This window comes from Passer montanus, unplaced genomic scaffold, assembly GCF_014805655.1.
Source record: "Passer montanus isolate IOZ18808 unplaced genomic scaffold, ASM1480565v1 scaffold33, whole genome shotgun sequence".
Taxonomy (NCBI): Eukaryota; Metazoa; Chordata; class Aves; order Passeriformes; family Passeridae; genus Passer; species Passer montanus.
This window is the reverse complement of record NW_024368041.1, coordinates 5688303-5715935: the sequence shown is the minus strand read 5'-3', so window position 1 is coordinate 5715935 and position 27633 is coordinate 5688303. Positions and strand designations below refer to the sequence as shown.

The 27633-nt window shown below is 43.4% G+C and overlaps 2 protein-coding genes across 20 annotated transcripts in view; one reads left to right on the top strand and one right to left on the bottom strand.

Moving 5' to 3' along the window:
* MTSS1 (MTSS I-BAR domain containing 1) overlaps nucleotides 1–21210 on the top strand; it is a 126724-nt gene extending 105514 nt beyond the window's left edge. For 5 of the 19 annotated variants that reach the window (XM_039715498.1, XM_039715495.1, XM_039715496.1 and 2 more), the window contains 9 exons: nucleotides 850–1007; nucleotides 2252–2359; nucleotides 3320–3417; nucleotides 5396–5606; nucleotides 13204–13323; nucleotides 14330–14524; nucleotides 16554–16718; nucleotides 17058–17220; nucleotides 18285–21210. In XM_039715498.1, coding sequence (XP_039571432.1) covers nucleotides 850–1007; nucleotides 2252–2359; nucleotides 3320–3417; nucleotides 5396–5606; nucleotides 13204–13323; nucleotides 14330–14524; nucleotides 16554–16718; nucleotides 17058–17220; nucleotides 18285–18961 — 1895 coding nt within the window. In that variant the 3' untranslated portion in view covers nucleotides 18962–21210. The remainder of the gene's footprint in view (nucleotides 1–849; nucleotides 1008–2251; nucleotides 2360–3319; nucleotides 3418–5395; nucleotides 5607–13203; nucleotides 13324–14329; nucleotides 14525–16553; nucleotides 16719–17057; nucleotides 17221–18284) is intronic. The other 14 variants (XM_039715510.1, XM_039715508.1, XM_039715503.1 and 11 more) reach the window with 10 other exon arrangements.
* Nucleotides 21211–23690: 2480 nt separating this feature from the next.
* Nucleotides 23691–27633, bottom strand: NDUFB9 (NADH:ubiquinone oxidoreductase subunit B9). The gene is made up of 4 exons (XM_039715408.1): nucleotides 27443–27633; nucleotides 27117–27309; nucleotides 24909–25022; nucleotides 23691–23934 (listed from the first exon to the last, which is right to left on the bottom strand). The coding sequence occupies exons 1-4, from the start codon at nucleotides 27631–27633 to the stop codon at nucleotides 23803–23805; spliced, it is 630 nt and encodes a 209-aa protein (XP_039571342.1). The 3' UTR covers nucleotides 23691–23802.

The following is a 27633-nucleotide window of genomic DNA, read 5'->3' as shown; positions in this document are numbered from 1 at the left end:
ATCTTGCAACTGCAGCATTATTGCCTATAGTATATCTAAGCAGCAGCTCTTAATTCCTGGAGGAATATTTTTTTGGCATGATGCAGCATAATCAGTGCACAATAAGGTACTCAGTGCACAATAAGGTACTTAGCTGTCACAGGAAGTTTTGATATTATGAGTTGACTGTAATTAACATGGTGAAGCTTTTTATTGCAAAATGCTGGAATTTAATTGTATCCATTGACATATATTGAACATATATATATATATATACATATACATGTCAAAAATATGTATATGTATAACTTATGTTGAGAGGTTTGGTTTAGTTTGGACTCTGGAGTGAAGAAGTTGGTTTGTACTGAGTACTCAAAGGTCCAATGATCAGTAACATGTCCATAGTAGCATTTTTTATAGGAGATTGATTCATTCATTTAGTGGCCCCACTAAAAATTCTTACTAGAACCTTGTTAAGCACAAATGCAAGAAGGCAGAGATCCCTTGTGCTAGGGATTTATACTCTCCCAGTTAGTAAGATGCTGGTTTTCGGCAAGGATGATGTGAAGAGTTTCTACAGCTAATGCTCTGATAAAGTCCTTATTTAAAATGCTGTCTTTGGCTTGTTGAAACCTTTTGAATTGAGCTGGATTTCCATTCTGTGCAAAAGGGGAAAAAATAAATGCTTTGATATGCTTGATTTAATTGTGAGGGGAAACATCCTTACTGATTTGAATTAAGGGAAAATGCTGGTTGAGACTCAAATTGCAAAAGCACAATCCACCAGCAGTGCTGGCTGAAAATAATGTCGTCTTCTCTGGAGAGGCCCAGTTTTGACAATATGTGCTCTTGATTGTTTCCTGCATACAGGACGGGGTGACATTCAGCCCCAGCTGGATAGTGCTTTACAAGATGTCAATGATAAGTACCTGCTGCTTGAAGAAACCGAGAAGCAAGCTGTCAGAAAAGCTCTGATCGAGGAGCGCGGTCGATTCTGTGCTTTCATCTCGATGCTGCGCCCCGTGATCGTAAGAGCTCTTCGTTTTCACTCAGTACAATTCACAGATTAGATAAGTGGCCAGAAGCCTCTGAAGAGAGTATCTTGTTATGTCTTAGGAATTCATTTCTAGAGTCAAAATACAGCCTGTATCTCCCTCTGTCTGGCAAGTGGTGAGAGTTGGGACCTTTTTTGTAGGTGCTTGGACTAATTCAGCAATGGAAAACACTGAACACCTTCAAGGTGACTGATGGGTAAACAATGAGCATAAAGAATGAAGTCAGTTTGTGTTCTTTATGCATTCCAGCCTGAGACATTGCAAATACAGTTTTTTTCCACTGCTTTCCTTCTTAACATCACATTTTAATACAAATCCTCCTTACTCCTACTCCAGTGCTAGGACTGATAAATGTTTCAAGACCTCCCCTGTGTATATAATGACATTATCTGACAAATTGCAGGCTGCTTCCTTGCAGTTTTCTGATAGCTCTTTCCTTCTACATGACAGTTCTTCATTTCATTGGAAAGGTTTGGGTAAATTTTCATTTCAGATAGTCTGAAGTCTGACAAGGAATTGTTCATGGATTTGTGCAAGCAAAGTGCATTTCTGAAGGGTCACCAACCTACTGGGAAAGTGTTCCCAGTGCTTGTTTACAAAGAGCATCAGTCTCAACAGAAAGCCATTGTTAGAGAATTAGAAAAGTCATGGCTGAGCAGGAGGAGGTGAATTCCAGACTGAGAGGACCTGGAAGACATGGTAGCTAAGGAATTACTGTGGTAGTTTATGGTGCAGGAATCATCTGAGTTAGCTGTCAGTGTAATTTGAGACAGAATCAATCTCAGATGTATTAATGCTCTGTGCTTGTATATGCCTTTAACTTAACTATGAAAAACTATGAGTTTAACCCCTGTTTACACTCAAGCTTAAAATTGTTAGGACACATTAGTGAGTGTACCTAGAACAGTTAGGTATTTGTCAAGTGCAGCAAAACTGACAGTTTTTCTGAAGCTGTCACAAGAAGAAGGCTGAGACTTATTTATCTTGTTGATGAGATAAAAAATTTTTGGGCTTTAGAATTTACAGCAATCTTAATGTAGTTACAAAACTCTAAATTAATGTTTTCAACCTTTCATAATTACTTAATGTGGAAAGAAAATGCAGCCCTATGGGGCATCCCCACAGTCCTCAGCAAAATTGTAAAGGTCATATATTGTGTTACAAGTGGGATTTTTAAAACCAAGGCTGTGGTTAGCCTGGCTTGTTTTTCTTTTCAGGAAGAAGAAATATCTATGCTAGGAGAAATAACCCATTTGCAAACCATATCAGATGACCTGAAAAGTCTTACAATGGATCCACACAAATTGCCATCCTCAAGTGAACAGGTTAGATATTGTTACCTGAAAAACATTTTATTTGTGGCTTGTACCGCCTTTTCTTTTGTGTTGTGAGGAATATTGACTACTAGTGTTTAGTGGTTTAATGTGATGTTTTGTAGAAGCTTTACAACAGCAAGGTCATTTTGAACATGGGCAATTAAAAAAAAACCTGTCCTGTGAAAATTTGTTTTCAGGGGCTGAGTGCCCCTAAAATACTTGGTGAGAACAGAGTGAAATGGTAGCAGTAACACTTTGAAGAGTATGAAGATGCCCAGTTTCTGTGGAGAGTGTTTTGAGAAATGAGTGTCATCTCCTTGCCCTGTGTTTGAGCATCCCTGTCTTTTTGTAGTCACAGACTTGGTGTTGCTGGGGTTGTGTAGCTTGATGGAGTCTTAACATTTGAGCATTTTTCCATGCTGTCCTTAAAATGCATAGGAAAATGTGTGTCATTAAATGAATCCAAATAGGACATTTATCTGCAACCCTGCTGTGTGAACTCAGATTTTTTGTCATACTTTATAATCACCTTATCATTGACCTAGAAATGTTAAGCTCTGTTGTGGTTGAATACTGAATCTTCATTTAATTGTTTAAAATGTTACAATACTTCAGCTCAAAGGCTGTAATAATTTTTTTTTAAGTCAAAACAAAAGAAACAAAAACCGGAAAAGCTTCCTTAATTCAAAAAATAAATTTTCAATTTACTTTCTAAAAGTTTTTTTTCCATTCAGATCTGAAATTTTCTTTCTGTGGTGTCAGCCTTAGTGTTGAAGTATGCTAATACCAGTAAAGCCAAGGATGGAACTGACTCACCTGTGCAATACAGTGTAATTTTGGAAGAGAACTGAGACTCACTTGGCTCTGAAAGTTTGTGGCAGGGATGAATGCTGTATGACAAGCACATGCTTTCTTTTGATAGGGTGAATTTTTTCCACATCCTTGATGCTATTGATTATCTTTCATCAGGTAATTTTAGATTTGAAAGGTTCTGATTACAGCTGGTCTTATCAGACTCCTCCATCCTCTCCCAGTACTACCATGTCCAGAAAATCCAGTGTTTGCAGGTAAGTCAATTGGTAATATTTATTTTTAGCCTGTTTGGGGCCAAAGGGAGGCAAGTTCAGACTGTGAAATGGATTTTTATACATTCTTAAATCTTAAATAGCAAGTCTTAATGAAACAGTCCCTCATGGTCTTTACTCATTTAAGTGTGTGCTGGGGATATTAAAAAGGATGGGCGTGACTGAACAACTTTTGAACTCAACACAACTTGAAGATGCTTTTGATTCAGTTCTCTTGAATCCATTTTGGATCAAAGAGCAGCCTGTACTGATCTAAACTCTTGAGATTGTCCATTCATAATTTCCTTTTCTGTTTTTCATGTGATGACTTTTTAGATTATTCTAAGTAGCTGTTACTAATCAGTAAGTTAAACTATTTGAAAAGGGGAAAAACATCCTTGGCAATTGTCCTATCAGTTTGGTAGATGGAAATGCTTTTTTGATACAAGTTTTTTTGACTGTTTAATGCTGTCTAATGCTGTCCTGAAATATGTTGAAACACTGGATTCTGTCTATGCTTTCTCTGTAAAAACTGTTTTCTCTCATAAAACAGTTTACTAGCATGTTGCCCCCATATCCTGATGTCCACATTTACTCTTTCCTTTTACTGAAAAGGAAGATACCCTGTTGTGTATTCTGCTCAACACTTCTCTAGCTGCTCTCAAATGATTACCTTTCAGTTTGCTGTATGAGCTATGTATTACAGGTTCCCTGTGTATGAGCAAAGTTACCTGCAGCATGTCAGAGCAAGTGAACACGACTTCCTGTACCTACTTGTCTCTGCATGCAGATATATATTAAAAAGTCAGTATTTTATATATATATATGTGAAAACGTGCATATTTAGAGCAATGAGCACAGGCTTAAAGATGCAATATCCTGAAGCTATAAAAGAAAATGGCAAAAAAAACCCAAAAATTCATCATCTCTTCCTAATAATTTTCGTCTTCTTGTATGGTAAAACCTGTATGGCACAGGCTGATGTGTGTGGGTAAAACAAAGCAGAGCTCCTCTTGCTCTGCTCCCTGCTGACGTGCACATCTTCTTTGTACGTGGTGTTGGTGCACAGGAGGTGCAGCCTCCCCTGTGTATCCTTTGGAGCCATCCTTAGGCCAGGCTCCTGCCAGTGCAGCAGGGAGCTGCCCTCAGATTGGTACATCCTGCTAGTCCTGCTCAGCCACCCCAGCAGGAAATTCCAAAAGCTCCCACATTGTGATTGGCATGTCCGTACTGTCATGCATGGATTCTGAGGATTAAAGTCAGTCTCTTCCTTTGAAAAATCACTTTGGTTTGTTTTAGTGGATACTAATTTTGGGGTTTCATTCACTGGTTGTCCTTGTTACTGACTAAAGCTCCATACCCAGTGGCTTGGCTTCACTCCATGTGCTGTCATGTCTTTTTATCTGGTAGGAAGCCTTCAAGTGAGCAAAACGTGTCCCAGGTACTCTGAAGTGTGGGGGTTTGGTGATGCTTTCAGAAGTCTCACACACTGTCCTGCTGGCTGTCTGCAGCAGCATGCCTAGAGACAGACTTTTACATGAACTCCAGTGTCTTTGGTCCCCCTGCTAGAAATCCCATTGACAATCTGGTCCAAGTGTAAGTCAGAAATAGGAGAGAACCATCAGCAGACACTTTCTGAACAAGTGCTGTGCTCAGGGAGGGCAAGTAGCAATTCCTTCATCCCTAACCTGAGTTGGAAGTCTGAGTGGTTAAGATTTGATCATTTGAATGACACTCAAGATAAAATGCCATTTTCTCTCTGGTTGCCAGGGATACTGCAGCTGCTTATGGTTCTTTACTGATATATATGTGCATATATATATATATATTTAATTTGTCAACATTTTTCTTTTCCGGTTTATGCTGCCTGTTGCTAGAGACACGTGGAATGTTAATTGTACTGTATATGGGTCTCTCCCCACCCCGCCCTTGTGTCTTTTCCTCTCCCCTTTCCTTTCTCTGTTCCTTTTGTCTCTCACAGCAGTCTGAACAGCGTTAACAGTAGTGATTCCCGGTCCAGTGGCTCGCACTCGCACTCACCTAGTTCACACTATCGCTATCGCAGCTCCAATCTGCCTCAGCAGGCACCCATGAGGCTGTCCAGTGTGTCCTCCCATGATTCTGGATTCATGTCCCAGGATGCTTTCCAGTCCAAATCGCCATCCCCCATGCCACCAGAAGCACCTAACCAGGTACGTGCAAGCATGAGAACAAAAACCTGAGTGTGAGCTGGACACTCTAACTTGGCTCACCTTTCACAAAAAGGATCTGATGTGGTTTTGGGGTACCTGGAGTCAGTTTAAACATTGAGGGTAAGGGTTGTCTCAGTGCATTTCATTTATCCAAAAGTTGGGCCTCTAGCTGGAGTGATTTATGCTGCTTTGGCATAAAAGGGATGAGTTGCTCTTGGGCTATACAGTTTTCCCTCTGATCCTGGAGGGAGCCTAGATGCCTAACTTTGAGATAAATACAGACAACGAAGAGCAAGAAGACCCACCTTATATAGAGAATAATACTCACTTTACCCACTGAGCTTGCCAGTTAATATCCTGCACAGGTTGTAAGTGGTTAATATCTGGTGGCTCTTTGCTGTTTAATGGGCAAATATTGATGCCAGAACATCCTTTTGACATCCATAGTACTGGTACTGGTGCCTTTGGCACTAGAGAGACTTCTTTAATTCCTTCTCTGCAATGGGTCTGGGATTACTTTAAATGCTACCAGCATTATCTTATGGAATTTGTTTTGCCATTTTTTATTACACCCATTTCTGTGGGTAGACTTGAATTTTGGACTCTCAGTTGAGGACCTTGCAGAAATAAGGTTTCTGCATGAAAATGGGAGGCATTATTAATTCTTTATGGAACTCAAAAGAAATGAGTTTTTGTGTAGTCATATATATAACATCCTGAAGCCAGTCAGATGGACAGGATTTCACTACAAATATAGGCAAACTTGCCCTGAGCATTTTTGGGTCTGCAGAAGGAAGTTGCTACTGTATTTGTTCGTGGCATCTTTCCACTAAAAACTCACTGACCATCTGCAGGCAGAGATGTGCAATGCTCTGTGGCCTGTATCTTTCAGCACCTGAATTCTCTTTGCTGTTTTTTAAAGAAATCACACAGCAACTGTAACATTTTAAAACAAGGTTGAATTGCCCTCTCACATTATAAACCCCATTGCAAATCTTACCTACACACTGAAAAGGATCTAGTTGAATAGGTCCTACAAACTGAATAGGACCTATCCTATTGTTGAGTATTACTTATTTTAATACACCCTGAAATATATTTTCTCACTGGAGAAAAACTGTCTTTTACTTCAAAAATGTAGTTGCACTCCTTTTTGCATGTTGGGGAGTTTTTTAGGCATGGTTGGGCAGTCTTAATCCTAATTGTCAGCAAGTGTTAGTGGTTATCAAGTGTCACCTGCCCATGAAAACTACCTTAGACCACCTTTGATAGCAAAATGACCTTTTGCAGAACATGTAGTAATTAATACCCTTAGAGAAATTTTTTAAGTATCATCCAAAACAACACTGGTTCATTTAGGCTTGGAACACGTTCTCAAGGGAAACTCAGTGGTTTTTAAATTTATTTCCTTCATTCATTTTAATCGAAATGCTTTCTTTTCAAACGATACCTCTTCTGTCCCCAGTCTGGACACAGCAGCTTATTTTTATAGATGACATCCTGAAGAACTTTGTGCACACTAATAAAATGAATGTTTTGTTTAGATTGGCTATGGCTAACCTAAGTGAAATGCAAAAAAGTAAATGAGCAATAATAAAGTAAACTGGAATAGTAACAAGGTAAGGAAGTTGACTTTTAAGATACATACATCAGTTACACATGCTAGCATCATCTTTGGTTTTCATAGTATCCACTGCACCTGCATAAAAGGGCAGTAATCCACATGATGATGCTATGTTTGCAGACAAGGATGTAAATTTGCAATTGCTCTTAGCATGAAAAAAACCAACACCTCTCTTTGCAAATTCCCCTGTTAAGCAGAGGAGAGAACTTAGGCTGGTATCAGGTGGCAGATCATCCTGAAAGTCGATGGGAGTCACGCTGATTTACACCAGCTAAGTTCATATGCTTTCACTTCATTTTAGAAACTGTCCATAAGGTTGCAAACTGATCCAAGCATCACTTGAGCTTTTCATCAGCTGTAGAAGGCTGCAGCAGTGTGACAAGTGTAGTGTGTTGGTATAACAAATAGGTATGTGCTCTGTATGTCTCTGGTTCTGTTTACCTTTACGCAGAGGAAAAGGTAACAGATCATTGCCTGGCTGCTTCATCTTTGCTTAAGTGTCTTGCTTTGTATGTTCAGCACTAAGTAAATTGTGTGTGTTGTGCTGACAGGTGACTGTGACTGTGAGCTGAGCAGAAGCTGTTCAGTGGGCAGCGTTACCCTGTGTTGTGTGTCTCTAACCAACTGACAGATCTCCCGTGGGGCTGTGCCTGGTGCTGGGTGGGAGGAGGCTGCTGCTCTGTCTCAAACACTGATGACATTGTTTCTAGTGGTGACACTGAAAGGGCAGAAAAGCAAGCTCTGGAACCAGCAAAGGAGATTAGAAGCTGTATATCTTGTGCTGGTGGACACTTTGATGATATTTGCTAGCTACCTGCTGTGGCATATGTTGGATCAACAAAGCCCTTTTTCATTTAATAGTGAGTTTTAGAAAAAAAAGTAGAAGAGGGCCATGTATAATTCTCATATTATAGGAATGTGAGTGTATGAGTTCTGTAAAGCTATTATGTATATAAGCTTGCCTATATTTTAGGCAAGCGTCACTGAAAACTGAATTGAATTTCCTCATAATCACAGATGGGGGGTGGGGAGTTGGTGGGAATCTCAAACAAAGAGCAACTGGAGATTGAAATAAGATATAGACTATACCAGAGGAGAGATGTCTGACAAAATGAAGATTGCTTTCCAGCCTGTAGTTGTTAGTAAGAGTAATAAGTCTTTACCTTTATCACACCTAGCATGGAAGATAGGAAAAAGAGCAATTACAAAAACAGACTGCTCTTTCACTGGTGTGTGAGGATCACCTTTCTGCAGTTCAGGGAGTAAAAGTGTTAGCCTGTAGTAGTTGGCTGCACATGTGGGAAGGTCACTGTAAAAGGCTTTATTCCAAATTCAGGGGGTACATTTGGGTGTAGCTGAACAGCTGGAAAAGCATCACAGGTCTCTTTCTGGAGTGGAACAGTTTCTTTAAATGCCAGGTTTAAGGTCAGGCATGGCCAGCATTGCCCATGACACACAGTGACCTCATACAAAGCCCTTCTGAGAGACCTGCTGGAAGCACAGAATGGCTCTTGGATGGGCACTGGATGTGGCTGCTGCTGCTAAACCCACACTTTGCCCTGTGTGGTAGACAAACTGAGGCCTGGGAGTGAGTATCTGTGACCACATGATGTGATAGGAGTGTAGTGATGTTTGATTCAGGGTATGATAACAGTAGGGTCCACTGGATGTGAACTGAACATGTGGGGAAGCACACAGCTGGATTTCACAGGCTGCTTGTGACTTCATGGAGATTAAAGCAAAGGCAGAGAAAGAAGCAAATGAAGATAAAAATGTTGATGTGGTGTCAGACAGCAGAGAGATAAGTCTTTATTGTTAGAATGATCTGGAAAGCACTTTCCCTAAATGGTGAAGTAGAGGGAAACTGAGTGCAAAGTTGCTTCTGCATGTACAGGTTATAAAGCTGGAAAGAGTCTGCTTTTGAGTAGATTCCATTGCTTGAAATAGCTGCAAGTTAGAATAGGGGAAATATATTGTTACAGCTGTTAAGTTTTCCATTTAAATTAAGAAATGCTTCCAAATCGGACCTTAAAAGAAACCCCAAAACAGAACAAAAAAACCCACCAAAAGCAAACAAACAAAATGAAAACCAAAAATCAAGTTCAAACTGAAACACATCTGTAAGTTATCACCAGATATTTGTTTCTTCTAAAATTCCTTTTCTAAGTTGCTTTGCAATAGTTTGTCCCTGACTAGGAAGAAGGGTCAGTGGAGGCAGATTCCAGGAAATTAAACAAATTGAGGAGGTGACCCTTGAGTCAGTATTCAGAGCTTTTCTGAAAGTAGCTGAGCCCATCTTCCACTGGCTCTAGAGGGCAAATGGACCATGCTCATCATTAGGATTTGGTCTCCTGGAAACCCTTGTCCAGGAAGCTCTGTCTCCCATTTGAGAACGGGAGAGGGTTAAGAAAGCAATGCCATGTTTGAGTGGAAAACATAGCAAACAAAGAATGCAAGTCATCCAAGATAACCATGGTCCTTTTATAGGTTAGTAGGACAGGAGATGGAAAATATAATTGTACAATCTGGTAGCTCAAAAAATCTTTTTTTTATATCCCTGCTGGAACTCCTACATACCACACCAAGCAGTGGGACACTGTCCAAGAACAAGCCATGGCTCATCTGAGAGACCAGAGACCAAGCTACACTTGTACAAGTGTACATTTGGGGCATTGCTTGTCACTGCAAAACATAAAGCTTTAGCTTTATACTGTTAATTTTAAGCTTTTTCTCAGAAGAGATAATTTTAGAACAGAGCAGAACTGCCATTATTGCAGTTGTGGGAAAAAAACCCAGCTAAAATGGAAGAGCTTATTTTAAAAATTATTCAAACAAAACAGTAATTTAAAAAAACGAATCTACTAAAACAAGCTGAAAAACGATCTGATAGTCAAATTTCTCACACCATGGGCTGGGGAGTAAAAATTGGTCTGCCCTGTGTGTGTGCTCCCAGGAGAGGGTGTGCCAAGGCTTGTGGAGCTAGAACAAGCACTGCGGAGTCTGGAGACTTTTTGCCCAAGCAGCAGTTGTACAGTTTCTGGTTTCAGTCCCTCATGTGCTTTATGGTAAGAAGGGAAGTCTGTTCTTCCCACACCTGGGTGCAGCCATTCAGGACTGGCTCTCCAGTCTGATCCAAGCTTCTTTGACCTGCTGCCAGTCATGTTTTCCTTATGCTTTTCCTTCAGGAGTTCAGTATTCTTCTGCCTCCCTCTCCATGTTGGAATCCATTTTAGCAGGATGAGAGATTCCCTTTCTCTGTGCCTTGCAAGTTTCTGAAGATGAGGAGACCCTGTTTCTGTACCACCACCTCTTGCATTTCCATCAGCTTCCAGGATGTTTTCCCCATGGCATCTTGGTTCATTCAGCCTGTCTAGCTTTTCTTGCTGAAAACGGACACACTGAATTAGTGGGAGAGTCATTTTTGTCATCTTTTTTTCACTTTGGAGGAGTCATTTGGTTAAAAAAATAAGTTGACCAATTCCAGTCTTTTCCCCCTCATACTTAGCATCTTCAAAATCTGCATTTTTGATCTTTTTTAATGCATCTTTGTTGGTAATAAACCTCATCTGTGAGCTCTCTCTACCACTGCCTGACAAAACCTTAGGAAATTTCTGTCTTGTGAACACAAATAGTGTGTATTAGTGTAAACTCCAAGTTCTTACTTGTTGCCCCTAGGGCATGTGTAGAAAACAAGGAAGCATGGGAGATGCCATGCTTGGCACTTGGACCCTTCACAATCTCTCCTGCCCTGTGCAGAGCATGCAGACCCTGGAGGGTCATTCAGGCCATAAGTAGGACGTTTCAGAAAGTGTTTTATGTAATTGCATGTTTCTGTCTTTTTTTTTCCTGGCTAAACCATAACAGTAGTGTGAGTATTCTCCTGAGCCTTCTTTTGCTGAGGTACCTGGAATGTCAGGCAGAACTCTGGAGTTTAATGTAAAAGCTAGTTTTCTATAATGTGTTTATCTCTAGGGATAGAGGCAATAGTCTCATCTCCATTTAGTGCAGTACAGCTATGACTGATGGCAGAGTCAACTGCAGCTTGCAGCTCATCTTCGTCAGTATTCTTCTTTTTAGAGGCTTTTCTCCAGTAAAAGGATTTGCATTAAATCAAGAATGTGACAAGTTCCATTAAATATCATACCACTGCATCATCAGGTACACCACTTTCACTGCTGTCCTTAACACCTGTGTGTCATTTGTTGCTGTTCCCTCTGGTTGTACCTTCACCTCAACTCTTACTGCACTTTGAAGACAAGCCTTGTTAGCTGAGCAGAGTTGTACCCTAAGCACATTTGACAGATCACCTTTATATCATCTCATGTCAGCACTGGGTGGCATGAATGTTATTTCTATAAAATGCTCCATCATTCCACATGCTTTTTAAAATTTTAGCAGCCTTTGCAAAATTTCACTTAAATCACAATTTACCAGTAAGCTCAAGATGCGGATACTCTGTTGACTTCTCAGCTGCCCCAGCAGTCTTCACCAAAATCCTTATGGTGACAGTGTTCTACCCTGGGAGATGTACATTTCCTTCTACCCAGGCAGCTGGTTGTATATTACCCATCTCTAGCTCCTGGTGAGCAGTGAGACAACTTATGGGGTTTAGGAGCAATTGCTCCCCTAAACTGCCTCATACCCAGCTGTCCTTCTATTGCAAGGACAGATCTTATCTAAGGTTAAGTGGGGAATTTTTCTTCAGGTGAGATTTCCCTTCCTCTTCAACGTGTCATTCCTTGAAATTGCTGTCTTTGCTACACAAACTGGGTACAGCAGCACATTCTCTCTGCTGTCATAAAACACCTTTTATAGACTTGTTTCACAGGTCCTTGGCTACTAAAGGGTGAATTGGTCTTGCTAGTGTTGAATTTCTGAGAGTGAATAGAGCTCAGTACTGCCCTGACAACTCTGCCAGTATTTGTGACCAGGTCTAAGCTCTCAGTTGGACTTGGAGACACATCCCTGCAGAGCAGGATGCCACTTCCAAAGGGGAGATGTGGAAGAGCAGTGTAGTTGGTAAAATGGTTCATGTGGTTATTCCCCTTGGCCTTTGTGTAGTTGAATTAGATGCTGTTGTAGAGGTCTGACAGTAGCAAAGGTACTTAAAGGTGTGCACTGAAAATTGGAGAAGTTCCTAGGTAGGAGCAAAATGTTTGATGTGTTCAGTGGACATTTTGTGTCCTGCATTTTCCTTTAATCTCCATCCACGTTGCTGGTATTTTCTGCCTCAGCTGTTGGGAGAAGGCAGGTGGCAAGCACATGCCACCACTTCTGCACTCAGCAGAGTGCATGTTCCTTCCTGCTGGCTGCTGGGCAGGAGGGTTGGAGTCAGAGTGCTTTTGGTGTATGCATCCTACCTGCAGAGGCACATGCATACAGGTCATGCACTTTGGAAACCTCCAGTTTTGGTAAGTATCACCTCTTTCTCTGTTCCATAATACTTGAACTCAGATGAGCTTTTCACAAGCACTTTTGCAGATCAGAATGTACAAGAACTTGTGAATGTAAGTGACATTTGCTGCTCCATATTTTAAATCTAAACTTTGTGTCTTTGAGGTACTGATGATCTGCTTTTCTGTATAAATCAGTTGTCTCAGTATATTGCATGTTTGGACCACAGGTGCCCTCAGGTCCCTCAGCTTCTTGCTCTGAGACAGCAGCAGAATTGAGACGCTGAAATTGCAATGAGGAGTTGAGATTGCTGCCTCAATTCCCTCATTCCTAAGCAGTGTGGCAAGTTCTCGCATTAAGCAAGTGGCTTATTTTTTTTTCATAGATTTCATGAACATTAGCAATAGTTTTGAGCAGTTTCTAATTGATCTTTAAAATCCTAACCCTTTGCTTCTCTCATCCTTCCCTCTCCTGTGTGTCTCTGTGTATGTGCTTTTTGTCTTTTTGTTTGTGATTTTTTTTCTTTTCTGGTGGCTTGTGTATCCCTTCCCTGCATTGCGGTGCTGTTTTATGCTGCAGAACTCGTCCAGCTCTGCCTCTTCAGAAGCCTCTGAAACCTGCCAGTCAGTGAGCGAGTGCAGTTCCCCCACCTCAGTCAGCTCAGGCTCCACCATGGGGGCTTGGGCCTCCACAGATAAGGTGAAAAACTTCATCTCCAAGACATACAACATACAAAACTACTACCTCGTTATCCAAACCCTGCAACATTTCGACAAAACCTCCATGCATGGGATGCAGCCAGAATTCCTGTTTGTGGGAATGAGACTAGGAACTGCTGCACGCTCCCTTAGAAGTCAGTATGTTTGAATATAAACCACAATTGTCTTTAAACTAGTTACTAGGAGAAGCTACAAATTGGGCATTTTACAGAGGTAATTTTCTAAGAAAATGTTATTTTCCAGCTTTTCTACTCAAAGAGATGTGGAATGCTGCCCAAACCCAGCCGGTTGCCTGACAAAAAGCACCTTGTCCAGGTTGTGATGTTTGTGGCTTCTCCCATATCTCCCATTAGGTAGCATACATTTCACTGAGTAATGGGGGTTGTTTTTTGACCAAAAAGGAAAGGAAAATATACATGGTTGGAATAAATTACATGGGATACACTCTAAATTGGGGGAGGAAGTGATAGCAGTCTCTTTTCTCATCTGGTAAATCCTTGCTGTTGGTGTTTGTTGTTTTGTTCTTCCATATCATCACACAGCCAGAACATGTCATGTTTGAAGGCTTTATGCTTTTCCTCTCTGTCCAGCTACACAGACTGAATACCACCAATGCAAATGCCTTCAGGATTGGAAAAGTTCTGTTTCTATGTTTAGAGTCTGCAGGGTACCTAAATTGAAAAGGCTTTTTCACAGTGTGCTGCTTTCATGGACAGAAGGAAAAGCTGCTCAGCCTGGAGACAATGACTGCTAGATTGATGCCTGAAATTTGTTATAGATAACAGTTTTCAGGCAATCTCACTTATGAACCAAGCATCGTATCAATTTTCTGGTTTTTATTTGCAGCAAATTGAAGAATTTCCTTTCTTTTGTTTTAAGATACAGAGATTTTTTTCTCCCTAGAACATCAGTCACAGTGTATTTTTGTATTCATTCTGTTTATATTAATTTCTCTGTTTTTGTTTTTTTATTTGTTTCATTTCCAGTTGTCTAATGGGTTTTATCACTGTAGTTTATCAAGTGACCCATCCGTAGCTTCAGTTGGTGCAGGTCCTTTCCCTCATTTCCCGCCTGTCTCCCGCGCGTGGACTCGGGCTCCCTCAGCCCTCCTTCCAGACTACGTTCATTATTACACCATTGGGCCAGGCATGTTACCATCATCTAAGATCCCTAGCTGGAAGGTTTGTGTTCCTTTTGTTGTGGCAGTCCTCACCTCCTCATACCAACAGCATGCACACGGCAGTTATTGCTCCCTTTCGGTCCGTGTAATTCCTGGTTGATTTGCTTTGTTTGGTATCTCTCAATGGGCACTGCATGGTGAAAATCAGTCCTAAAATCCGGTTGTGGGTATTTCTGAATAACCTTGTGGGTTCTGGCACCAACTGAAACATACCAAAGCTGACAACATCTAGGTAGGGAGGAATTATTTAGCTCTGAAACATTGGTGAGAACACTCTGGGCTCTATTCAGAGGGGAAAAAAAGCTTATTTAGCACTGTCAAAACGCTCACTTGAGCAGGGAAGGGCATCCAGTTGTTTCAATGGGACTGTACATTGGACACCATGTGTTCTCCCTGTGGCTGCAGGCAGGCCCACTCTCCTAGATCCAGCTGGAGTGGTTTAAGAAGGTGCTCAGCACCAGATAAACCCAAGTGGTGACTGAAGCTTTACTGCCACAGACTGGACGTGCTCACCCAGCTCGTTTTGCTCTCCTGGGGAGACCACCAAAAAAGAGTGCAGTAACTTCTGTCAGTTGCTCCAGCTGGATCTGCAGAGATTTTGCTTGGCATCAAAACATGTCTGCTCTGCTAGAGCCTGAAAGTTCATCCCTGCCAGGTGGTTCCCCTGGGAGACTCTGCCCTAGAGCAAAGGGAAAAGGTCTCTTTTCTGCTGCTCTGGATCCTCAGCAAGGCTGATGTGCAGTCACCAGTAGCTGTGCAGATTTTAAGTGCCTGTGGATGGTCATGTAATACTGCATATGCACCACGGGACCCGTGTATATACATCTAAATTGAGAAAGTTGAGATTGTTACAGATGCCCCTACTCTCTCCCAGCAGCTGCAGACTGTTGGGATACATTCAGGGTGGCCACAGTGGTCCTGGGGCTTCAGGGTAATTTGTTGTGTCTCTGCTAGAAACATTTTGCCACTATATTTCACAACCAGACACTTAGAGCAGAGACACAGCTGTCAAGGCAAAGCAGAGTTCTACATGAGTTAACAAAACCAATACCTGTCTGTCCAAGGGGGGTCTGTCAGTTCAGCAGCCTTGCAATTCTCGTTTCTTGGACTGAAACACCTCAAGAAACCCACAGTGTGGTCTTGGTCCATCATTAATTGTCCATCAGAAGGCTGTGGGAGGCTGCCCAGCAGGCAGCTGGGAGGGTGTGGGGCCCATTCTCATGCACTAGTTGTTCCTTTCATGCCTTTGTCTCAGTGAAGGAAAAGTTTAGGATTGGGATTGCCCCTGCTGCATCTGGTGTTGGGGGGGCTGCTACTTAGCACTGGTTCTGCATCCCAGCACAGGGCCTGGATCAGTCAAGCTCTTTGTGTGCAGCGTGTGGGTTCTGGACACCCTCAGGACTTTGCTTAATAGAGCCCCAAGTGAATACAGCCCTCATGGCCTGAGGAATTTCTGTTTCAAATTTAGCACCAGTAATTCAGAGTGAGGTTAGTCTTTGTTCAGTACAGACTATCATTATAAACTAGACTTTAGTTAGTAAGTAAACTGAGAGATAACTCACAGTAACTTGCTCCACTAATGTGTATTAAAAATCTGTTCAAGCCTAATTTTTCAGAACTGAAGACATCTGTAACAGCATGTAATACTAGAACCTGTGTATATTTGGAACAGTTTCATCACTAATTGGACATTTATTTGTATCTTCTGCTGTGTGACAGTGATTTTTGTGCTCAAAATTCTGAAAATGTAGGCTTTGACACCATGGAATTTCACTTATATAAAACTATAATATCAAAATGTTAAATATGTTCATAGAAGAACATTTACATAGAATGGGAAATTTAGATTCCTTTTAATAAAGGAAATAGGTTTAATAAATGGGGATTTTTAATATCCTCAAAATTAGTTTCTCACCTTATTCAGAAGGGCATCTCCAGTTTGATACACAGTCTGTTGCATTAAAATGGCCCTGTTGCATAGTTTTGCACAGTTCCTGATGAGGCTGTCCCTAACGAGCTCGTTTCCCTAGGACTGGGCCAAGCCAGGCCCCTACGATCAGCCCGTGGTGAACACGCTGCAGCGCCGCAAAGAGAAGCGCGAGCCGGATGGCAATGGAGCGGCTCAGGGCGCAGCCCCCGCGCCCCCCGAGGAGGCCCAGAGACCTCGGAGCATGACGGTCTCAGCTGCCACAAGGGTGAAGCTCTCACTTCAAATACCCTGTTGGGTGCAGAGGAAATGGCCCTGCTGGCTCCTGCCAGTACTTTGGATGCCTTTATGTTGTGTTAATCTGGGAAGTGGTGCCGGTGTGGTCGGTGGGAATCATGCAGGCGGGAGGGAATGCACCCTTGGGCTCTGACTTTCACAGAGCCATGTACTCCAGAGAGGCATCTGTTGCTATGCCCAAGCAAATGGCTGGGCTCAGTCCTGTTGGATTATGATGGTGACAAGCTCTGATGGGGAGGAGAGGCAGCTAGAAGTGGGTGAAGGTGACTGACCCTTGCAGGTGTTAACGAGTCTCTCTCCTGGTCAGCAGCAGGGTGAGGAGATGGAGGCCTGCGAGGAGCTGGCACTCGCTCTGTCCAGAGGGCTGCAGTTGGACACCCAGAGGAGCAGTCGGGATTCCTTGCAGTGCTCCAGTGGCTACAGCACCCAGACAACAACTCCGTGCTGTTCAGAGGACACGATCCCATCCCAAGGTACCCATTCAGGAGATGTTCCTTTTTAGAGCATTCCCACCCTGGCCATCACACACTCATCCCATGGTGTCAAGGAGCAGCTGTTGTTTCCTGGCTTTGTAGTCAACTGGGGTGGAAGGCTGGCATTGCTGTTAGGAGGATTTTTCCAGCTTGGAATGCAGCCTGGATTTATTAACTACATAGAAACCTGCACTGCTGCATAGTGTACTGAACAATTGTATTTTCTTGTGCACTGCTTCAGTGAGTTTCAGCCTAAGGACGCCACCATTTTAAAGAGGATCCTGGAATTGTAAATGACACTGACATTACTTCTTGGGTCTTTTCTGAACTATTGTCTGAGCAAATACACACTCATGAGCTTTGCCATAGTCCATTAGCACTCTCAGTTGCTCTTGGTTTCCCTTGGTGACCTTTTATTTTCTGCCTAAGCAGAAATGTTGTAATTGGAAAAGGAATCCATTGGAGACCTTAACTTAGGCATAGCTAGGAAGCTGCAGTAAGATGTTGGGGTTTGTACCTTGTTTCAGAACCAACAGCAAGCTGAGAGAGACCAAGCTTTAGTCAAGAGTTCAAGCCTTGTTTCCTCAGCACTTATGTGGAGAGGAAGGACCCAGTGCAATTATTAAAGTTGAGGCTGAGTTTTCAGAGCTGACAGCTGGGATTTACTTTGTTTGCAAAATAAACAAATTTGCTGCTGAAATCACTGGTACGTTGTCCCCTGAACCCACTTGCCTAACCTAAAGTATATTTTTCAAGTATTTCTATCTACAAGTGGTGACACGTGGCTTGTAGGTTTTGGTGTCTTCATGTTGGTGACGAATATGGAGCTCGTTCTCTTTTACAAGAGCCATGGGCCACGTGCAGCTGTGGGATTGGTCTGCTGTGATGCCTTCAGGCATCAAATCTTGGTCACAGAACCTTGGACTTTCTTCCTTCTAAAGGTGGAAACTCCCCTCATTCTTACTGATTCCAGGCTTTTTCGATTATCTGTCCGTACTTCAGACTTACTGACGCGACTCAGCTGTCTGCTCCATCTTGATCCTAACTCTGTCTTTTGGCATCAGTTTCAGATTATGATTATTTCTCTGTGAGTGGTGACCAGGAGGCAGAACAACAGGAGTTTGACAAATCTTCCACCATCCCGCGAAACAGTGACATTAGCCAGTCCTATCGCAGAATGTTTCAAACCAAGCGTCCTGCTTCCACCGCAGGTCTGCCCACCACGCTGGGACCGGTCATCGCCACCCCCGGCGTCGCCACCATCCGACGGACCCCGTCCACCAAGCCTTCGGTCAGGCGCGGCACCATCGGCGGAGGCCCCATTCCCATCAAGACTCCGGTGATTCCCGTCAAAACCCCAACTGTCCCCGATATCCCGGGCGGGCTGCCTGGTGCCCTCGCTGGGACAGAAGAGTGCCCCGAGCAAAGTCTGGAGTCCCCAGCGGCGGGAGACGGTGGGCAAGCTGTCACCAGCATGCCCTCGTGGAGCGGGCAAGCAGCTGTCAACCCTCCGGCGTCGGGCCAGAAACTGGGCGCTGCCGAGGAGCAGAGGCAGGCGCTCGCCGAGGGCGACGAGGGCGAGCAGGGCAGCCTGAGCCTGGCGGGGCCGGCGGAGCCGGAGCCCGGCGAGCTGAGCCCCGGCGACGTCCCGCAGGGCGAGGATATGCTCAACGCCATCCGGCGCGGCGTCAAGCTGAAGAAGACGACCACGAATGATCGCTCAGCACCTCGCATTTCCTAGGAGCGGAGAGGCTGCCAGACTGCTGAACGCCGAGAAGGAACTGTGAGAAAACTAATTTGTCTCTATCCATTCCAATCTGTAATCAGTGATTTTTTTAAGATACTCGGTAACAGACAGTCTGAAAGTACTCTAAAAGAGAAAACAAATGAAAGAGCATAGTAAGACATAATCTTCAGTGGTGTTTTAATTTGTAAATATCAATGATTTTGTTTCTGCATTTTTTTGATCTAAGTTACACTTTTAATTTTTTCTGAAGGTGCCAAATCCCATTTACCTTTTTTATAACTCTCTTTGTAAAGTTTTAAATCATAGAAAAAAAAAAAGTCGAGTAGTTAACTTCAGCAAAGGGATTTAATGAAAATTTGGCTTTTTTGCAAGCTTTTGTAGAGCGCCTTGTAATAGTGAGGTTAAAAAATAGAACAATGGGACTTATTACAGTTTAAGTCAAGCTATATGGAACGGATCCTCGTTTAAGTATTTAAAGAAGTTTGAAAAGCAGGAATAAAAATTGACAATAAAGCAATATATAATGCAAGGAAGAAACCTGCAGCTGGTAGAGTTATGGGGGGGTAGTGGGGGAGGGAGATGCCATCAAAATAGCAGATGCTGTTGCACAAAAGTAGCCTAGTAGGATGAATTACTAGTAGCTTCATGGTAAATGCATCAGAATAAGCCATATTGGATTGCAGTGTTTTGTTTCTGTAGGGTGTTTTAAAAACTGGGTTTTTCCACATTTCTTTTTTGACTGCACAGCAGCAACTCTCAGTCACATGCATGCAGCCTTAACTGTGTAGGCTTGGTTCTTCCACCTTCACATTTTGTTCCACTCATCCTTCCGCTGAATACAAACAAGGACAACAGGCTTAAGGCAGTTATAAATGTGAAAACGTTTGTAAAATGCAAGCAGGGAGTTCTTAGATGTTATCAAAATGCCTTTTTCTGACTGTGCCCAGCAGGCTGGGCACCTTAGAAAGCCCAACTATTTTGAGAAAACACTTAAAAATTTGACAGGTGAAACCAGCTTGTGATCTAATAAACTGCGAATGTTTCTTTCCAATACAGGGGCTTGTTTTTCTTAACTTCTTTTAAATGGCAGTTGATTGGCTTTTCTTAAATACCGAAAAGAGAAAAGGGTTGAGGGGTGGGGGGTGGGGGGGTGATACTGGTTTTTTGATAATACTGGGAGTCTAACCACTGTAATCTCTTTTTTTGTACTTTTAAGTAATGTTTTTTGGAACGCTGTTGATAGAATCATTAAGAGTTGGATTTTTTCCTTAAAATAAAAGTAAGTTATTGCTGCAATACCCGTCTCCTAAAGCTGACAGAAATGTGCAGACCCCTTGGCATGACACGTGTTCCAACCAAGACAATCCAGAAGGATGCTGTCTGCCCACCCACAGCAGACCCACGTGTGGAGGGAGACCAGACTTGCGGATCCGGGATTGTTTAAAAATGCACCAAATAACACACGTAAGGGGCTGGTTTCCACCACACACTGCAGATTTCTGTTGGCTCTAGATTTGCCTACATGACCTCTTATGCTTTAATACATAACTGCATTGGATGTGAAACTTCTAGTAACTGTGTAGTCACTGTGTTCTATATGACATTTTACACTGCTGTGCTTGCTAAACTTTTTTTTTGTTATGGCTTAAAAGCAAAAAAAAAAAAAGCATGATTCTTAGAAAATATTAAACCTTCCTTTCTTTGAAAAACAAGCTCCTTATTACAGAATATAATAAAAAGTAGTGCCTGTGGTGTAGCCCACCAATCTTGATACAGTAGCTGATGCATTGTGCAAATGAGGCTTTGAGATGGTTTTTGCATAAACAAAAACTGTTAGGAGATAATCTCAATAGTTAAAAGTGTTATTTAAACCTTTGAAATAAATGGATGTAACTGTACCCAAGTACAGCTTTTCACTTGTTTAGTTCTTAAACGTTAGTATAATCAGTAAAATTTAATATAAAATGTTGCCAAATTCAATGTAGAAAGAATGTGACAAAACACTTTGGATAGTTCTATTGTTTGTGTTTTTGCATATTGTAAAAGCAGTGTCACAGCTGAAAAATAAATTGTTTCTAATGGTAAATTATTGTGGTTTAGTTGCTAGTTTGTACTGAGAGTTGACCTCTCCCTGTGCAGTTTTTTGTTCTAAACTGGTATAAATAATTGCTGTAAGTGTGTCTCCCTTCTACATTGTAATGATTGCTTAAGCCTACATTATAAATAAAGAACTGCTGAAAAACTCCCGTATTTTGCTTCTTAAAGACTTTTTGCCTCCAGAGCATTGGATATCAATGGTGGCTCTCAAGATCATGCAGGTGTAATAGAAGCAAGAGAGAATTAAAAACCAAGTAAATAAAATTGCATAAAGCTGTGTTGTACTGATAGGCTCCAGCAGGGTCGCAGTGGAGCAGAAGTCCAGTGCTAACAATGGAAATTCCCATTAAACAGTAACAGATGACATTTCCCTGCACCTTGATGTTTTTATCTGGCAAGGAAGCACAGGTGACTTTCCATTTTTGTGCATCCATCTCAGTGCTGGACCAGTTCCTTAGGCCAGAGGAGGAAAATTGCTGCTGTCAACACTGCCTGTGCTACAGCCAGGATTTATCAAGCACAACACCAGCACCATCTCCCACAGCTCCTCCTGAAGACTTTATTTTGTTCAGCTTTCTGAGCACTGAAGGCAGAAGGGGGAGGATGTTGTTCCCTCTTGGAGTTGCTGCACAATAGCCTGGTTTCTTTGCCACTGCAATTTCATTTTTATCTAAAGGTATCCATTTGTTACTGCACTGGGCTTACGAGGCCAGGTTTAGGTAGCAGGGAGCTACAGCAGTGGCTGCTGGGAGAAGCTGCCAGAAGCTTCCCCCACATCTGCAAGAGCCAATGCCAGCCAGCTCCAGGATGGACCCACCCTGGCCATGGCTGAGCCCAACAGTGATGGTGGTAACACCTCTGGAATAAAAGATTTGAGGAGAAAAGAGTTGCTGTGGGACAGCAGTAGCAGGTGGGGAGAGGAGTGAGAGAATGTGAGGGAAACAGCCCTGCATACACCCAGGTCTGTGAGGCAGGAGGTGCTCCAGGTGCTAGAGCAGAATCCCCTGCAGGTGATGCAGCTGTGCCCCTGCAGCCCACGGAGGTCCAGGGGGGAGCAGAGATCCAGGCTGGAACAGGTGGATGCTCAAAGGAGGCCCAGGGAAGCCTGTGCTGGAGTAGGCTGTGGCAGAACCTCTGGAGCCCTGCAGCGAGGAGCTCATGCCCTTAGGTCAGTTTGGGTCAGCTGTCCTGAGTCCTGACTGTCCCCTCCCAAGATCTTTCCCACCCCCAGTCCACTGGTGAGGGGGATGCCAAGTGCACACCCGGGATGCTGTGGAGCCCTGCTTAGCAGTAGCCAAAGCACTGGTGTGCTCTTAACACCTTCCCAGGACTGTGAGGTCTGCTCTGTATAAAGTTACCCCATCCCACCACAATACATTCAGGAAGATGTTAAAGGAAAAATCAATGTGGTTTGGCTGGAAATGTCTCCTAAAGCATCATGGTTTCATTCCCCCTTGTCTCTCTGGCTGTATTTGAGGTACTGCTGAGCATCTCCTCTCACTCAGGTGTCAGTGCTTTGCTCAGCTGTTTCCATACCGAAGGCATTTGTTCCAAGTGGCAGCTCCAGCCTGAGGTGTGGCATGTGCTGAACAGCTGTGCTGGAAGAGGGCACTCACTACTCAACTCCATCACTACTCTTGACTAACTGACTACAGAGAACAGATCCTGCTTCTTGGCAGGAATGAAAATTTCAGCTCTGGAATATGTAAAGCTGTTTTTCTGGAGTTTTATTTTCAAAATTCATACCTATTTTAGCATGCAGACTTACTGGAAAGGAGCAGATTTAAAAGTTTCTAAAAATCAATCTGATTAAAGCCTTATTCCTCAGCTACATATGTTTGGTTCTAAGAACAGCTGAAGCTTTGCCATCTTTTGTTCAGTTGGGGTTTAGAGAAATATTAAGCTTTAGGCTTAAACATGGGTACAGTCAACTAACTTTTGTAGAATGGAAGTCAGATTAGGCAACCTGTATCTCCTAGCCCTAAAAACAGGAAAACAGCTGAAGGGCCAGGTTTTCCTGTGAGCTTTTCCTCAGTGGCTGTATTGCATCTGTTCTCTCACAGGGCAGTTAGTGAAAGTGGTAGCAGATCTTCCTCTTTCTTGTACCAGTGCTTTGGGAAGGTGGCCAGAAGCAAACAGCTTTTTGTCCCCACTTCAGCACGTCACACTGCCAGAACCATCTGTGACCCGTGAATGGGCACACAACAGCCACAAGCCTCAGCAGCAAGTTAACTGATACAGCTCAGTGGTTATCTGGGATTCAGTTTATGTGGGGACCAACTTTCCTCTGGTGCTCTACAGCACTGGTATCCATGCCATGAGGAAAGCATCATGTTGTAAGCTAAGTTTTGTGTCTTGTGAGATTTGATATGAAAGTGAAAAATGCAGCAAAGAGCCTTAAGGAGGAGAGATGGGAAGGAAAGATGCTTTTATCTTGCAGCAAGGTCAGAAATACCCTCATTACAAGAGCACCCAAGCCCATTGTCTGCTGCTGTCTGTATCTTTAACTCCAGCTTTAACACTTTGCATGTATTTAGTACTGCAGTCCAAGTTAGAGGGCTGATATGAACTGCCTGCACAAGCTGGCAGTGAAGTGTCAGTGTGTCAGAGAAGTGTGCCAGAAAAACATCTTTTCTATTACTTTATTTGGCTTTATTCTATGACTTTGAGGAGCAAGTGGTCACTGAGGTGCCACCTGCCTGCAGCACAGACTGCTGCCATTCACACCCACGGTGCTCTCACATGGGCTGTTCACGAGGTCGAGTGACATGATGCCACCACATGGGGGGCAGATGCCCCTCCTTACGAGCTGGAGGCAAAGCTTCAGTTCTTGGACCATCAGCTGGAGTTTCTTCTTGTAACTGCTGAACCTAGAAGACAAGACACAGAACTGCTTTAGCACATTAACACACACTCCCATTTTCAGTGCCCAGGCAATGAGCAGAACCAAGAACCGCTGGTTTTTCTCTATTTCCACAGAGGAGAACCAGAGGTAACACCTTTGGCTGACAGGTTTCACGTTTCCCAACTTTAACTTCCACTCAGTAGTCACTGCAGGCTCTTACTACCTAATCAAGAAGGAATTTATAGGAACAACAAGTGATTTACAAGATAAATTACACTTAAAAGGTCATTATTTCTATGTAATTCACATCTACCACTACTCTGTCAAACAGGCTGAATTGTGCTGCTTTGGAAGCTGACAGATAATTCCAAGTCTGGACCAAGTTTCCCTGCAGTCAGTGAGTAGGAGAACTTCTGTTCCTGCACATCACCAGCATCCTCACATGTTTTCAATACCTGATTCTTGAAACAGCACAAGTGCTGGCTGCTCCTGTGTCAGTTCCACTCAGGGTGCCATGTTCCATACAATCCAACTGAATCAAAGGACTGTTCTAAGAACACCAACTTCTTCCAACCAACTCTCAGTTCAGGGTGGCCAGAAATTAGTCTGAATGCCCAACTGATGACCACTGCAGCACATCACATTCAAAGCTGTAACCAGAAAGTGTCAAGAGCTCCACAGCAGCAGCAGAGGAATTCTCTGGTTGTTAGTCTCCTTTCATCCCACTTTGGATTTTTTTCTTTCCCCACAAAACTGCTGTAACAGCTCTTACTAACTGATACAAGGCTGCAGGTTCAGCTCTGACTTCAAATTCCCTTCACAACCTCCAGAGGCTGTAACAAATCTGTAGGCATTTTAGGTTGTTCCACACTGACGAGGGCCCCAGCACTGGAGAGTCTCACTGGGACTGTAGGACATTCAGTGATTTTTCCAAGAACACATCTGTGCCACACAGGACACTTGTGTGCTAAAGAGACTTTGCATAGAGCAAGCACTGACCTCTCTGTCCCAGCTTTCCCGCTGCAGCTTCTTCCACTGCTCTCGTTTGGCAAAGTAATCAGGGTACATTGCCTTCTCAGAAGGGTGCCAGAAATCCAAGGCCCATTCAGGAATCTGTTGAAGAAAAACATGATTTAAAATACTATTTTTTATATATGAAATCACACTTGTACACACATGCAGAAGAATGGAACACAAAGGCTAAAGGCAGTCTCATTCCTTAGGGGTTTTTTTCCATTTTGAACTACTACATAAAAACACCATTCAGGAGCTGCCTATCTCAAGGCACATGACAGAGGTCAGAATTTTTCACACATTATCCTGACCCACAGGAAGACATCACAGTGACTTACATAAATCACAGCATTCCAAAACAAGTCCCAGGTCATCTCCGTTTACTCTAAACTTTTCAAAATAATTCCATCTGGTGGAAGAGAAGATGTGATTTCTTCCCTTCCTTCTCTCAAAGGCAGCAGGTTACAGGAATCCTTCTCTCCAACTGCTGATTTATTTTACTTGACAAAGACACAACATTACAGCTCATTTCTGCTTCTCTACAGCTACTAAGAAATGAGCAGTTTTTAGGCCTTTAAGATCTTGAGAATGGTCTGACCTCTAAGACCTTCTGACAAGGGAAAATACCAAAATTTAGAATTTTGCAGCAATTAAAAAAACCCCTAATTGCTTATATTTTAAAAAGAGGAACAGTGATTAAAAACCAAAATCCCACCAAAACTCCCAATTAAAAAAAAAAAAGTTGCTCCAGTACCATCATACACTTAGTGATATCCACAATTTTCTCTTCCTGCTGTGATTCTCATCACAGAACAAAACTTTAACTGAATGGAAATAGCACAGCTGCTGAAGTAAATATCCAGCCACAGCAAGCTCCAACTAAAACCACCAATCAGCCTGAGTTCTAAAAAGTACATTTTGGAGCAGCATCCACAATGGACAGTCACTGATACACAAATGAGCCAAAGCCTTGTGAAAGGCATTCTGTTAAAATAGTTTTAGCCCATCAAACTGGAAAAAAGAAAGCATAACCCAGTCTGTGTTTCTGTATGAAGACTAATATTGACCATTTAGTGCTCAGCTGCCTTTTTTTCTGCCCAGATTCCCTGTCACTATTATCTCTACTACTACTCAGGCCCCTGACCTTGGCACAAGTTTAAATAAGTCCTTCTCTTCTCTTTTCACTCACATATTCTTTATTCTGCTCCTGATAAATCTATGCCATATTTTTCTTTTTCCATGGCTTAATATGATAAAAGATCTGACCAGATCCAGTCTTGTGCCAGCACTTTTTTCAAATTTGTGAGGAAATGGGTGCATGCGGTCTCTAGGTCAGTATTAACTTCTAATGCATGAAAAAGATGATACCAATAAAGCCAAGTCCCTGTGTTTTTCTATGGAACTTTTGCTCCTAAATAAAATAATCTGGATGTTAAATGTTAATAACTGTCAAAGAGCCTTGAAGAGTTTAAACATAAGGTTTTTATATCCAGGCAGTGCTTCTCTCACAGTATCACACAAACTGCACGATCTGGCACTGCAGCATATGAAGGGAAATGGTAACTTGTACCACGACTCAAATGCTGGAGAACCATAGGACTGAGTGAAGGGAAGTCCCCGACAGCCAAGGTGACACCTGACATGAGGAGAGGAACCAAGGCTGTGCTCGGGAGGCAGCAGAGCTCCCTGGGCGCCGTTCACTTCCCCAGCTCAGCTCCAGCCCTTTCCTGTCAGCCTGACCTGCCACTGGGCAAATGATTATCCTCGGGAAAAAAGAAAATCCCAAAAGAACAAGCAGCAGTGTTCAAACTAATCAAGAAACCCCATCTTCCAGGACCAGAGCAGCTCCTCCCACACAAAGCAGCAAGATGTTCATGGAGGGTGAGGTGACACTGCCGAGCCAAGCTGCGACCCTGTCCAAGCCAAGTGACACGGAACACGCTCAAAGCCAGCGCAGAACTCCCAGTATGAGCGGCACCCCATCTTTTACATCTCGTATTTCCCGGCACTCACCTTTCACATCTCACATCTCCCGGCACTCACGTTGCACATCTCACATCTCCCGGCACTCACCTTGCACATCTCGCATCTCCCGGCACTCACCTTGTACATCTCACATCTCCCGGCACTCACCTTGCACATCCCACATCTCCCGGCACTCCCCTTGCACATCCCACATCTCCCGGCACTCACCTTGTACATCTCGTAGCGCTCGTAGGCGATGCCCCCGGGGGAGTCGGCGAACACGTACGGCTGCGGGTGCTGGCTGGCCCAGAACTCCTCCTCGCCGGCCTTCAGCAGCTCGGTGGCTTTCACCATATCGTTCACATTCTTGTTCTTGTCGAACCGGTCCCTCAGGAGGCAGGCGAAGTAGCGGTACTTGTCTCTGCGGACAGAGGTCATGCACAGTGAGGAGGAAAACAAGGGCCTCCCCACCCCGGGCCCAGCCAAGCGCGGGGCTGGGCGCCCCGATGTGCGGGCGGCCAGCACTGCCCCGTCCCAGCTCCCCTCGCCCTCACCGATGGATGCACCAGGACTCGAGGTGCCGCAGGGATTTCTTGTACAGCCGCAGCACCTTCTGCTGGTGCGTCAGGTACGCGGCCATGGCGCCGGCTCCGCGGGCCTGCCCTCCGCGCGGGGCGTGCCCTGTCAGTGCTGCCGGCGACTGGGATGGCATTAGGAGGGAGAACAGGCAGCTCTTGGGAGGCAT